We start from the raw sequence: 14,151 nt of genomic DNA, 5'->3' as shown, positions 1-14,151 counted from the left end.
GGCCCGCGGAGAGCGCCCAATCACTTTGCCGTGAGGGCGGGTTCTGGCACGAGATCCCGCGCTGATTGGTCGGCCGCGTTTGGGCGGGAAGGCGGTGGGCTGGGTGTTGTCCGAAAGCGCGAGGCGGAGAAGCTGGAAACCCCGAACCTGTCCTCCTTTGCTCATTCTCTCTTGTTTTCCAACTGTCGTAATTTTAATCACAATATTTACTATAAAGAAACTCTCTCTCCAAAAAATAAAATAAACAGAAAGAAACGAGCCTATTCAGCTTGGGAGACATCACTTAACAGAGGTGAGGAATAAAACAATAATGAAAACAAGAAATGATTGTAAAAAATAAAAGACATTTTTAAAGATATGTTCACATTGGGTTAAAAATCCAAATATTATGAATTATTTCAGTCAGAACTTGCGTTGCAAAGAACTGAAAATATTTAAATATTTGCATTGGATCAGTCATGGCCTGTTAAAATTTGCAATCTAAAGTAAATTCAGTTAAGGCAAAATACTGGTTTTTGAATATCATGGTTATATTTTGCATAAAATCCTCATTGCAATCTTATAAACGTACCTAAATACTTACTAGGCACTAGATATGTGTCTTTAGGTTGCAGTGATCTGGCCAAATTGCACCATCGATAAACTTCAGTTCATCCAAGATTTGTTAAATCGAGAAGGCTGTAAACCGTCTAATTGGAGGATGGTGTGTTGATCCTCAAAATTCATTGGAACAATGCAAGAGGCTGAGGCCACATTGTTCTTTCACCCCCTTCCCACTTTCCCTGCCTTTGATTTGCATCCTTAATTTTTTACAGTTCGGCTGAAAATTCAATCAACTGTAGTGTTTTTCCCTCACTAGGTATACTGCCTCAGTTGCTTAGTATTTTAAGCATTTTTGGTTTTTATTTTGGATTATCAGCATCAGCAACATTTTGCTCTTGCTCTGTTGTGTCTGTTATGAGACCCAGAATCAAATTTATATAATGACCATGTGAATTACTTTTGGATGGTTTATTGTATTAAAGAAGTTATATAAATGCAAATTGTAGCAATGTTAACTGTTTTGCCTTTCTGTACATGTCTTATTTAACCTTGTCATATTTTTGACTGTGGATTTGTGTTAATATATAACATTAAAATTGCAGGTATAAATATTACGGAAATAGTTTGTAAATAGTTTCCTGTAATACGTGTTGCAATGTTTTGAAATGATGTTTCTAAAGTTTCTTCCAAGCCTGTCAGCATCTTTATATGCATTACCAATAGTCATTAATTATCCATGGATAGTTTAACTAATAGAAATATTAGCTTTTTTGTTTACATCTCCTAGTGTCTAATTTTTCCTTCGTTCCTGCCTCTGCCTTTTGATCTCGCTAAGCTGGACACAGGCTGTAGTTGACAAGGTAGGTGATCATAAGCCTCTATACTCTTGATAATACTGATGTGAACCTGTTGCAGAGAAGGGTTTGATTGTCAGTTTTTTTTGTTTATTGTTCCTTTCAATTAATGATTAGCACAAAGAACATCGACGGTATTCAGAAATAGAACAGCAAAGCACAACCAGATAGTCTAATTTAAATTGTTATATTTAGGAAAACTGTGTAGGCAAAGGGAGAAGAAAGTAAGTAATTTCTCTGTGCAAACTGAATTGATATGGGTCATGTAAAAAAATGTCCTGGGTCTGTATTTCGTAAAGTTTTGAAGAACAAGAGGTGTTATCAGTGAAACTTACAGAATTCTTCCAGGTTGTATGACGTACGATATTGCCTTGACAGGTGAATCTAGAACCGAGGACATAATCTCAGGGTAACAGGTAGGCCATTTATGGCTGAGATGAGGAGGAATTTCTTAACTTAGGGAGTAATGAATATTTGAAAATTTCTATACTAGAGAACTGTAGAAACTCCAACCTTTAGCATTCTCATGGCAGAAATTGATAGGTTTCTGGATGTTAAGGGACATGGAGCTAGTGTGGCAAAGTGGCATTGATGTTGAAGACCAGAGCAGTCGATGTTGTTTACTTGGACTTTAGTAAAGCCTTTGACAAAGTTCCGCCTGGTAGACTAATTAGTAAAGTTAGATCACATGGGACTCAGGGTGAACTACTAATTGGAAACCAAATTGCCTTAACAACAGGAGACAAAGAGTGGTGGTGGAAGGTTGCTTTTTGGATTGGAGGCCTGTTACCAGTGGTGCTCCAAAGGGAACTTTTGTTTGTCATTTATATAAATGATTTAGATGAGAATATATAAGGCATGGTTAGTAAGTTTGCGGATAGAACCAAAAATTGGTGGTGCAGTGGACAGTGAAGAAAGTTATGTAAGATTACAAAGAGATCTTGATGAATTTGGGTCAGTGGATGAGGAGTAGCAGATGGAGTTTAATTTGGATAAATGTGAAGTATTACATTTTGGTAAAAAAAAAACAAGGGCAGGACTTATACAATTGAAAGTAGGGCCTGGGTTCGTGTTGTTTTCCAGAGAGATCTAGGGGTTCAGATACATAATTCTTTGAAATTTGCGTCACATATAGACAGGGTGGTTAAAAGGGCATTTGGCGCGCTTGCCTTCGTTACTCAGACCTTTGAGTATATGAGTTGGGAAGTCATGTTGAGGTTTTAAAGTACATTGGTGAGGCCTCTTCTGGAGTACCTGTCCAGTTCTGGTCACCAGTTATAGAAAGGACATTATTAAGCTGGAGAGGGTTCAGAAGAGATGTTGCTGGGTATGGAAGGTTTGAGTTTTCATGAAAGGCTGTTGGATTGGGACTTTTTTCACTGAGTATAGGAGGTTGAGAGGTTACCTTATAGAGGTTTATAAAAATCATGTGGGATACAGATAGGATTAATAGTAGGTGTCTTTTCCCCAGGTTGGGGGATTTCAAGACAAGGGGGCAGATTTTTAAGGTGAGAGGAGAGAGATTTAAAAAAAGACATGAGGGGCAAATTTTTTACACAGATGGTAGTTTGCACGTGGAATGAACTTCCTGAGGAAGTGGTAGATGTGGGCACAGTTACGGTGTTTAAAAGACACTTAAATAAGTACATGAAAAGGAAAGGTTTGGAGAGAGATGGGCTAGGGGCAGACAGGTAGGACTAGTTTAGCTGGGATTATGTTCAGCGTGGACTGGTTGGACCATAGGGTCTGTTTCCATGCTGTATGATTCTATAACAGGGAAACCAAAAATAGAACAAACTGTAAAATGGGTTTGAGAATAAATAGGAGATGCTGACCTCTTTAGCATCAATCCATGTACAGTTAGTAAATAATGACTTCACTTTACACAATTCCGTTGAAAACGGTGCTAAATAAGTTCTGCCTAGGCTACTGCGACTAACGATGTTGCAGCGTAGGGTAGTGAAGATGCAATTCCTCCTGATGAACATCTCATTTTCCTACTCAGTACAAAGCTGTGGCTCTTCCCCATTCATCACATACCTTTGTTGCGTCCTCCAGTTGTCCAGAGCAAAGCATGCAAGGATTAAGCGGTGTCTCGTCAGTGTTGTAATGCAACAACCCCCCAGACATGGACAAGCATGGAACCCTCATGTTGAGCAGACATCTTCGGGATCTTGTTGGCTGCAGTAGAATAAAGTACTGCATTGCATATTCGCTGGGCCTCATGTCATGATGTTTAGACCCTTGCCACTCAACAGAGGATAGCCTTCTACACTTAGAATGCTGTAGTGTACTCCATGACTTAGTCATGCTGTTCCAGGACATTATTCAGCTGCGCTACTGCCTCTTTCTCAGCGGGAGGGCATTTCATTGAAGCTGAGTAACTGTGGATCTTCTGCTGTTTTACTGGCAAATGTGACAAGTTGCCTGGCTTTGTGTCTGCACTAAAAGGAAAGACAGAAGTGTTGTGAGACTTTAATTTCTGAATGAGGCACAAGTGCACAAGAAAGGAAGGCAGAGATGCTGTGAGCAGTCATGTAGGTACAAAGTGAGTGAGCACTGAGAAAGCAAGCCAAAAGCCCAGACTAGAATCCTGTTCTGAAACACAAGATGGTTGTGTGTCCCTGTGTGCAAAGTCCCCTGGCAGTAGCATTACAATGAAAAGGTGCTGGTGAGCTCCAAAGTGCATTTTTGAAGTGGTAAACTATGTTATAAGTGAGTCAGAGATGTGCCATGATGATGTGGTGAGGCTGATGCTGGCCCAGTGCCAGCCTCCGTAGATAGAGGATGCAGCCAGTTGCTGCCCATGGAGTGTGCCCTGAGATGTTGGAGAATACTAGCCAAGGTAGATATCCAGAGAAGACACCGATGAGTTGCAGCTGCTAGGTACCCATTCAGACTTATTGGAAATTGTCGACGTCTAGTTTCTCTCCACTGCCTGGAGCAAACTGTATATAAATCAGGCAAAATTAGGTAATAATAAGATGTATTACAACAATTGTTCAGAAGCCTGGATTATTCTAGTTTTTTTTAACTTTTATTCCAAAATGTCCCTTTTTTTTAGAAAGGACTGCTGTAAGTAAAGGAAAACTGCGGATATAATTTCTGGGACTGTCTGGCAAAGTCTTCTGTGAAGCCAAGGGAATGTTGCAGGTATAAGATGTAAGGGAAACTTCAAGCAGGGGCAAAGACCTGACAAGAAGCGGTAACAGGACGACTGACTATCTTTCCTGTCAGCAGAAAGCCACCTTCTTCTGTTTTTCCCTCAGGGATATACAAAAAAGGGGTTAAAAACTGACCAGAACACTAATCCGTGTGTGTTACTAGCTTGATGTCCAAGTGTGTGGACTAGAGTACTGTGAGGGCCACAGCTTTGAAAACCGCCATTTAAACACTTCTGCACTGCAAGTAAAAGATAGAGAAATACTGTGTTTCACTCAGTGCTCCCGCCAGTTCAAAATGAATTAGGACAAAGGAATTTTAATCAACCTTCAAAACCAAAAACCTCAGAGTAAACTGCCAACGTAAATGCTGCTGGTGACAGCCACAATATCTTTGAATCTGCTCTTATGGACAATTTAGAGACTAATCCGTAATTTTTTTATTTTTATCAGTTTGGACTCAACTATTATCTTTAATCTCTGTGTGTATGTGTTGCATTACTATTTCTTCTCAGTGATTAATAGGTTCTTATTCTCTGGATTTTAGCAGAATGAGATGATTTAATTAATTCTGAGGGGCTTGCTAATGTAGACATTGAAGGCTGAATCTTAACTGAAATTGGCTGTCAACTAAGTTGGGTAATGGGACCCTGCTTTGCTGGTGGGGGCATGGAGATCCTGCTGGATGCATGTTGTGTGTGGTTGCAATGCATGGAGTGTGCCCTGAGACGTTGGTGAGTGAGGGAGATTTGGAGGATCAAGTGGAAAGATGGAATTGACATGTTACTGCTCTATCTTTCATGTTGGAAACTGTTGGCACTTAATTTCCATCCAATGGGTGGAAGAATGGGAAACTGCAAATCAGTGAGGCAAGATGATATAATGAGATGTTAATGCATGCTAACGGGTCTCTTGCCACTCACGAGCTTCTCTCCATTCAATGCTTGGTTGGAAAAGGGTCCCTTTACTCTCAATGTTAGGAAACTATCCTCTCTACCGATTTCACATGATTTTTCCAACTTTCTCACCAATGCTCATGTTGGTCAGGGAGTGGGCAGATCCTGCCCTTTAAGGCTTCCTCTGGCTGGGAAGTCTAGAATGTGAGAGTGCAGTCTCGGATAAGGATCAATCATTTAGGACTGAGATAAGAGAAATTTTGTTATTCAAATGATTGTGGTTTATTTTTGAAAGTCTCTACCCCAGAGTGTTGTGAATATTTTATCATTGAATATATTTAAGATTCAGAAAAGATGGATCTTTGGTCTCTTGGAGTGAAGGGTTATGGGGAGCAGAAAAAAGTTGAATTAAAACCACAAATTGATTGTACTGAAAGGCAGTACAGGCACGTAAGGCCTCAGTGCTACTGTTATTTATATTCTTATCTTCAGGCTTCACCGATCAAACAGCTACCTAAGTAGCATAGAGACATCTGTTGGCACCCCACTCACTGAAGTGACAGAAATAATTAATGTTATAATGTCAAAAATGAACTAACTTTCATTTTTGTTTCAGGTGAATTAGCTTAACTGCTTCCTTTTTAAATATGCTATGTGTGGTGCGAAGCCAGGTTTGATATTATAAATAACCAAATCTGGCTGATAAATATGGTGAAGTGTCTGTTTACATATTTAAGGGATGTCTCATATGCAAATGTACATGGCTAATATTATTTTACTTTTGGAGATTTTAATTCATTCACTATGTTTGAAAACAGTCAATATATTTTGAGGAAGAAAGGCAAAAGCATTCAATTCAATTCAAAAGCATACAAACATGTTTTGTGTGAAGTGCACGTTTTACAGCCTTATTTGAGTTTGAGAGATACGTTTTTAATTTTCTTTGTTCCATACAAAGCTGAAAGGATTTTGAGGGGTTACCTTAGGAGTATAAGAACAGTCCTTATGAAGTCACCAGAAGTATATAGGCCAAGTGGCTCCAGGGAAGGTTAGCAGCAAACCCAAGTAAGGTTATGGCCAGGAACCCTACTTCAGGTCCAGTTTTACATTAAGTTATAGTGTTCAGAATTAATTGTTATTTCTATATTTTGTGCAGAAATAATTCAGCTCTGCCTACATAGTAAATCTGTTTAAGATTTGTTCTTATTACTCAGGTTTCTTAACATTGAAGTCATTGTTAGTGCTATTATCTGGTCTTATTTATTCTGGTGTTCTTGGACGTAAGGGAAATCACATGTTCTCTGAATATGGTGACAACTATTTGTTTTTGACTTCTGGATTCACCGCAGTATAGCTATTGTCCATGCAGAGATTTGCTACATTTCAAAGGGGATGAGAGCTTGCAGATAGGGGTGGTCATTGATACTGAGCGTAAAAAGAATATCTGAGGTAAATGTTCAAAAGCGTTATCATTATGGTCAGAATTCTTAGCCACTGTGTTCCCCAAGGCTCATTACTATGACCACTGCTTTCCTTGAACTTTAATCATGACTTAGATATGAAAGTAAAGGCCATAATTTTGAAATTTGTAGATGACCACCAGTCTTGGAAATGTTATGAGCTTTGAGGAGAATAGTGACTGACTTCAAGACAACATAGACAGGCTGGTGAAGAGGACACAGACATGAAATAGATAAAATTTAATGCCAAAAAGTGAAGATTTACATTTTAGTAGGATGAATGAGGAGAGATAGTTTAAATTAAGGGTACAACTGTAAATAGCATGAAGTGGACGGCATGGTGGCTCAGTGGTTAGCACTGCTGCCTCACAGCGCCAGGGACCTGGGTTCGATTCCAGCCTCGGGCAACTGTCTGTGTAGAGTTTGCACATTCTCCCTGTGTCTGCGTGGGTTTCCTCCGGGTGCTCCGGTTTCCTCCCACAGTCCAAAGTTGTGCAGGCTAGGTGGATTGGCCATGCTAAATTGCCCATAGTGCCCAGGGACGTTTAGGTCAGGTGGGTTTGACATGGGAAATTGGGGGAATGGGTCTGTTTAGGATGCTCTTCAGAGGAGTGGTGTGGACTTGTTGGGCCGAATGGCCAGTTTCCACACTGTAGGGATTCTATGGTAACCGTTCTATGATTGTGTATTATGAAATCTTCAAATAAGCAGACTGCTCTACTCTAGTATTGAAATTGGAGGTATGGAGAAATATTAATGTACTTGGCTATTTCTGATTTAAAGCCATGACTCATGTAGAATCCCCTTTCAAATGGATAAGCAATCCCAGACAGCCCTACCCCTCCAAATTTTTAGACAATACACTAAAGTGCTGCTATGTTTTAATAATGCTTTTTTAAGAGAACAGGTATTTACTCACAGATAATGGTGGGATGAGTGTGTCTGTTTCATATCGTACATTATTTGGTACTTAACATCTGCTTTTGAACAAGGCCGAATTCACCTAGTAGCCATCGCCAACCTCAATAACTGCAAGTTGAAATGGTGATCTTCATGCCATCTTACTCCATACTTGCTCCCTTCTCTGATGATAGTCAGTCCAGTCTGCAGTGCACATGTGGTGGCTGTACTCTACCTCCACTTCCCATCTGGCATCATGCCAACCTCTGGCTGCTGCTCTATTATCACATGGATTCCCTGGAATGTCTGCGGACCCCCAGGTGTTCACAGATCCCAGTTAGAAACCAACTATTCTAGAGTCCCTCTGCTCAAATTAGTTGTACTTCTGATATAGTAGTGAAATAGAAATCCTTAGCATAAGTATGCCCATATTATGGTCTTCAAGGAATCTGAAAAGATTTCAGACATATTATTTTCCAGAAATAGTTTAGATATTATGCCTGCTAAACTTTGTATTGTAAATTTTCTGTAAAAATATCCTTTTGAAGCTATGTCTATGATGAATGACTACTTGGTGGAGAACGACAGGACCACTGGTAATTATACTCCATCTGAGTTGCCATCTTCAGGAGAAATGGGGAGAAAGCTTAGGATGCGAGGAAAAGAAACAAAAAATGGTTGGAAACTGAATTTGCTTGGCTTGTAACACAACTTTTATGTTTCCTTTTCAAATAACAGATGAAAGCCATGGAGGGAGATGAGGTGCCTTTGGGAATAAATGCTTTCACCTTGATTCCAAACCAGAAATACAGAAGAAGTTGCAGACATTTGCAATCCAAGAAGAATGGTGACAGACTGGAAAGCTTTCACCTACAGTATAACTGTGGCTACTTCCAGATAATACCGGTTGAAATCTTTCACAAGGTGTTGTGTTATCTTTCAGGTACAATTATGACAATATATGCTTTTAAGAAAATCATTGGATCCACCACCCCTAATCCCCAACCCCGACCCACCCATGCTCCTTTTACAGATTTCCTAACTATCCGAACTTTCTTCCATCTCTTGTAAAGAAGTTGACTTATACTGTGATGAAATATATTCCATAGGCAGGTCTTCAGTATCTCCTCCTAGTGTGTTACAGACAAACCTGGAAGGTGATAGTCAACAGTTTATTTGATTGTCAGTGACATCAGAGCTGTGCTTTGCTGTGCTCTCATACAATGTCCATGTACATTCTAATGTTCTGTTATGGTCCATTAAGTATTAACCAAGATAAGGAAACCTAAATTTTTCACTCTGTCCTAACCCAGGTACAGTGGAGGCAATTTACGTCCAGGCTATGTAAATCAGACCTGAGATCTTTCAGGTCTTTAGGCTCCGTAGCACATTTGGTAATTCATTGTACTTAGTGAAGTTACTGTCATGCAGCTGGTGTTGTTTACTTAGCTTCCTCACACTCACTGCCTCAGTTCAGACATGAAAAATGACCGCTTGGACATGGTGCAAAGAATTGTTGCCATGTTTGGAATTCTAACATTATTACTATTTTTGTTTGTATTTCTGGCCCAGTTTTGTCACATCCGGTGGCAAATGTGCACTTTCAGACCTTCTAACACTGCACATTGTCAGAATGCCTGAAGTAAATTGCCCAGTTGTGCTTCTTGGCAAGATATGGGTAGGTCTGTGCACCTTGTGCAGTGCAAAGGAGACCAAATGAAGAGTCTTTTTGCATGCTGTAAAAATAATATATTGTCATATGATAGTACAATGATCAAACATGCTACCTTATTTTACTCACCCTTTTTTCTCAGTGACAGACATCAGTGTTTTGAGCATGGCATCAAAAGTAGTTGGCACTCAGGTTGTGGGTTATATCAGCACATCATCTGGAATCAGACGGCTTTTATTGGAGGGATTCCACTCTACTGATATTTCCAAGAAATCAATTGCGATGGAACACTACAGATCTTTAGGTAACACCTTATTACAGAGTAAGGCATACTGAATGGTTCCAAAGACCATCCCATAAACCCTGCAAATCATTTTTATTCCTCTACACCTGAAGGTCAATTTGCTGGGGTACTAATCTACTGACACAAATTGCCTCCTGTTCAATTGGCACTCTTCATATAAAGCATAAATTTAATGTGTACAGAAGCATAAAGAGAACAGTTAGAAGATTATTTTCATGCACATGAGTATAGGGGCTGATTCATCTTATAACATTTAAGAGACATTTGACAAAGGAAAATGCAAAAAAGGATCAGGAAAGAGAAGCAAAATGGCACGATAATGTGTAGCTCCAGTTTGGAATTAGCTGTGATGCAGACGCAATGGGCAAAGATGTTTCCTCTGTTTAGATTCATGTGATTTTGTGACAGATTACTGCAGATGCTTACATTGGCAGGTTATTTGATAGTTGGTTGATGGGGGTGCATCAGAGCTCAGCCCATTTCAACCCTCTCAACATTTGCGCATGCAGGCAGTTGATAGGGGTTACACCAATTTCAATCAGAATCCTTGGTGTTTTATCCCATCTCTGGATTTGAGTGTAATTAGCCGAAAAAGTATTATATGAGTAATAATTTCAGAAAGATCACAACATATCAGTTAAGACTGTGGACCTGGTCTGAACTTTGCTCAGCTCAGGCTACGGAGTTTAGAGTCATTAGTAGAATTGCATCGAATTTACAGCACATTCGATGGCCATTTGCCCCACATGTTGGTGTTATTGCTTCACATAAGCTTCTTCCTAATATATAGTTTGTCTCACCCCAGCAACATCAGAATCTTTTGCCCTCACTCCTGATGTATTTGGAGGTGGGATAGCAGTTTACTGCCTTTGTGCATTCACCCCAATGAAATCCGGGATTGGAAGGTTGGCTGTTGACTTTCCCATCCTCCTACCAGTTGAGGCCCTTTATGTGGACATTTAATGCTCATTTAAGGATCTTATTCCTCCAGTACTGGTACAGACCCAAATTCGGGGAGGTCTGTCACCAGTGGTGTGCATGACAAGTAAACTTGTAGAGGCCTGCCTGTTGTTTCCCAGAAACACAGAATGCCTGAAAGAGAGATCCAGTATCAGGAAAATAGAGGATCACTAAAAGCTATATTCATGTCCTTGTTGCCAAGCCTGTCTTAAACCTGTCTACCCTGCATCCCCAAGTCCACAAAACCCCTTCCACCATTACGTGTCTGTGGCATGGGTTGCATCTCCATCTTGGGCCTTTGGTGGGTGTCATTCATCATGTCTGTTGTGGCACTGCCGAATAAAATATCTGCCAGGTTTTGATTGGCCAGCAGCCCTCGGTGTTCAGGACCTCCATCTCTGGAGTACTGATCCTGGGTAAAGGCTTGCTGCTGACCTCTCCACTGCTTGCATTGATTTGTGGTTTGGCGGACCTACACCAAAGGAGACAGAGTGAATCTCTCGCCAGCTGTCTAATAGCAGGCATGATCTCTGTTGCACCCACATCCGCCCATAGTCTCCTTTAATTTCTGACTCATGTACATAGCTAGCTTGCTTTAAATAAATGTCTAATGTTTATCTCAATTATGTGGTAATGAGTTTCAGATTCTCTCCAGTATAAGTAATGAAGTTTTTCCTGAATTCCTTACTGTATTTATTAGTGACCATTTTATATTTTTGACCTTTGCCCTTGGGCTCACCTACAAATGGAACCATCTTTATGTCTACTGAAACTCTATTTATTTTAAAGATGTCTGTCAGGTCACCTCCATCTTGTTTCTGGAAAAAGGAGTTTATTGCTGGTATCATAGAATGGTTACATCACAGGAGGAGAACCCATTCACCCCATTGAATTTCCACGGCTCACTGCAACAGCACTCCAGTTAGTCTCACTCCACCATCTTTTTTCCATACACTCGCATATGTTTTTAATCTTTTTGTGTTTATTCAATTCCCTTTTGAAAGGTGCAATTAAAATGCTTCCATCACACTTCCAGGCAGTGCATTCTAGATCCCGACCACTTGCTGCATTAAAAAAAAAAGTTTTTTTCTCCTGTCACCTTGGTTCTTTTTAGCTTATATCGGTGTCATCTGCTTCTTGATCTGTCCACAAAATACAACAGCTTCTCTGTATCCTCTCTTGTGACTTTGAAAATCTCTACCAAATCTCTCAAATTTCTCTAAAAGAAAACAATTTCAGTTTCTTTAACCTATCTGCATCCTCCCCAGTCCTTCCATTTACTGGGGCCCTACTCCATATCTGGTGCTCTTCTTAATTCCATAAGTCATTGCAGCTCTCCATCAGTTTCCCATGTACAGTTGGTTCCGCTATAATGCGATAGTTGCGTTCCTACGCAACACTGCATTATAGAAAATTGCTATAGAAATAACAGGGCCTATGGGAAAAGCGGGGTTGGGGGCAGACCATCAAAAAAAATCGCTCACAAATCACTCAAAAGTATAACACATAGGATAGCACAGTTTGAATAAATGTTTAATTCATATCTAATAATGAAATAAAAGTAAATTTAACACCTTACCTTGAAAAAATGTCAAGATGACTTGATGGAGTGGGGGGTGAGGTTTTGAGGTTGCTCTGTTGTTAATGCAGGGGCTGAGGGTCGTCATTGTCGTCGTCATCATCATCATCATCACCTTCACCATCACCTTCAGGTGCAGTTGTGGTTGCAGGTTTAGGGCAAAAAATAGTTAATCCAGAAGTAGTTGTCTGTGGTTCATTGTCTTCTGACTGTTTCTTGGGATTGGCTTAAAAAAGGCATGCAGTTCTTGCTGCTTTGCCCTTTTTCTTCTTTCATGTCGAAGCTGTTCAGAGGCTGCCAAATATCATCTTATTCCATGAACTGCTACCCTGTTGCATTCTGCATTGTAATTGTTATCCTCTAAGAGCTGCAACTGCTTCGCAATTTCCCTCAGGATAGATGACAAAACAGAAGTGGAAAGTTCTCGTGGTGCTGCATCCTGGACTACTACTTATTCGTCTCCAGCTTCCGCTTCCCCCTCAGCGACAAGTTGTTGTAGATCAGCAGTAGAGAGGTCTTCACAGTGGGACTGAAGCAGCTATTCAACATCCTCTTCATTGTTCAAATTGCATTAAAACCAACACAAGTTCGCGTTTTAGAAATAGCATTCCCCTATTTGTCAGTCACGTTATGACCAATTCGCGTTCCAGAACACACATTTATAGCAGAACCAACTGTACTGATGCAAATTCTCAATTCCTGCATTTATACACGTGCTCTCCCCCACATGCTGCTGCCCCCCAATAATTCTTCCATTTACTGGCGACATTCCTAATTTCCCCAATTTAATGACGGAGTTGCTGCCAACTGTAGCATTCAATAGCTTCTTCAACTGAGATCATCTAAGTCATAAAAGACTAAAAATGGATTGGAATTATTGTTGTGCATTTTCAAATCATGGACACGATCATGTTGTGCACACAACTACCATCACTATAGTAATTTTTGTTTTCTCCCACTCAGGTTTGCTGTTTAAAAGATGTACCCTTCTCTTGCCCACTAAAGAGAGACTAAAATTTGTGCATAATCAGTTATTAAAGGTAAGATACCATGATTATAAAGATTATACTAATGCAATTTAAATGATAAGTTCCATATAAATAATAGCTAATGCCAAATCTGTTCAGCAGTGGCAAAGTCTAGATATAATATTTCCAGGTCAGAAAATACTACAGCTTGAATTGCGTGGCATTGCTGTGCAAAATTTACACCTGTCTTGACAACGCAACAGAGAAACTGGCCGCCTGATTGTTTGGATTGGCTGTTTTCCCTGACATTCCTTTTATCCCGTCTTCAGCTGATTATGGAGCCCCATCAATAGGATGTGATTTCAGTTCATTCTTTATGTTGGGTGTCCTAAGTCATTGACATCCTGAGGTTTTTTTCCATTAAAGGAGAGATGTCCAAATCCTGGGATCTGTGAAGTTGGTAGCCTGTGAGGTGGCTGCAGTAGGTTTATAGTGCTTAGAAGGTTATAGCCAAATTGGAGATACCTGTCTAGGACCCTTTCCTTTTGTGTGGTATGGTGCTAATGGGTGGCAATCTTCTAGGGATCTGAGCAACATGGACTATTACAGGATATATGGAAGAATCAGACAAGAAGTCTAGTGAGATTGGCAGCAACTTGCGCCATCTTTTATGCTCTTTGCAAGCTGTAGGGAATTTCTCAGCAAGCTGTGACAAGTTGCCAATTAAATATTGAAACTTAGAAGATAGGAGCAGGAATAGGTCATTTGACCCCTCAAACCATTCATTACGATCATAGCTTCTTCTTGAAAACACGTAATGTTTTGGCCTCTACCACCTCTAGGTGAATTCTACA

The 14,151-nt window shown here is 40.2% G+C and overlaps 1 protein-coding gene across 1 annotated transcript in view; it reads left to right on the top strand.

Moving 5' to 3' along the window:
- The first annotated feature begins 152 nt into the window (after positions 1-152).
- Positions 153-14,151, top strand: part of LOC109936529 (F-box only protein 47) — a 52,554-nt gene continuing 38,555 nt past the window's right edge. Inside the window, exons 1-5 of the mRNA XM_048617441.1 lie at positions 153-292; positions 1,331-1,403; positions 8,553-8,757; positions 9,629-9,790; positions 13,293-13,369. Coding sequence (XP_048473398.1) covers positions 8,553-8,757; positions 9,629-9,790; positions 13,293-13,369 — 444 coding nt within the window. The 5' untranslated portion in view covers positions 153-292; positions 1,331-1,403. The remainder of the gene's footprint in view (positions 293-1,330; positions 1,404-8,552; positions 8,758-9,628; positions 9,791-13,292; positions 13,370-14,151) is intronic.

The sequence above is a fragment of the Rhincodon typus genome, chromosome 37, assembly GCF_021869965.1.
Source record: "Rhincodon typus isolate 14 chromosome 37, sRhiTyp1.1, whole genome shotgun sequence".
Lineage (NCBI taxonomy): Eukaryota > Metazoa > Chordata > Chondrichthyes > Orectolobiformes > Rhincodontidae > Rhincodon > Rhincodon typus.
Note: the sequence above shows the minus strand (reverse complement) of the source record. Positions and strands in the feature narration are given on the sequence as shown.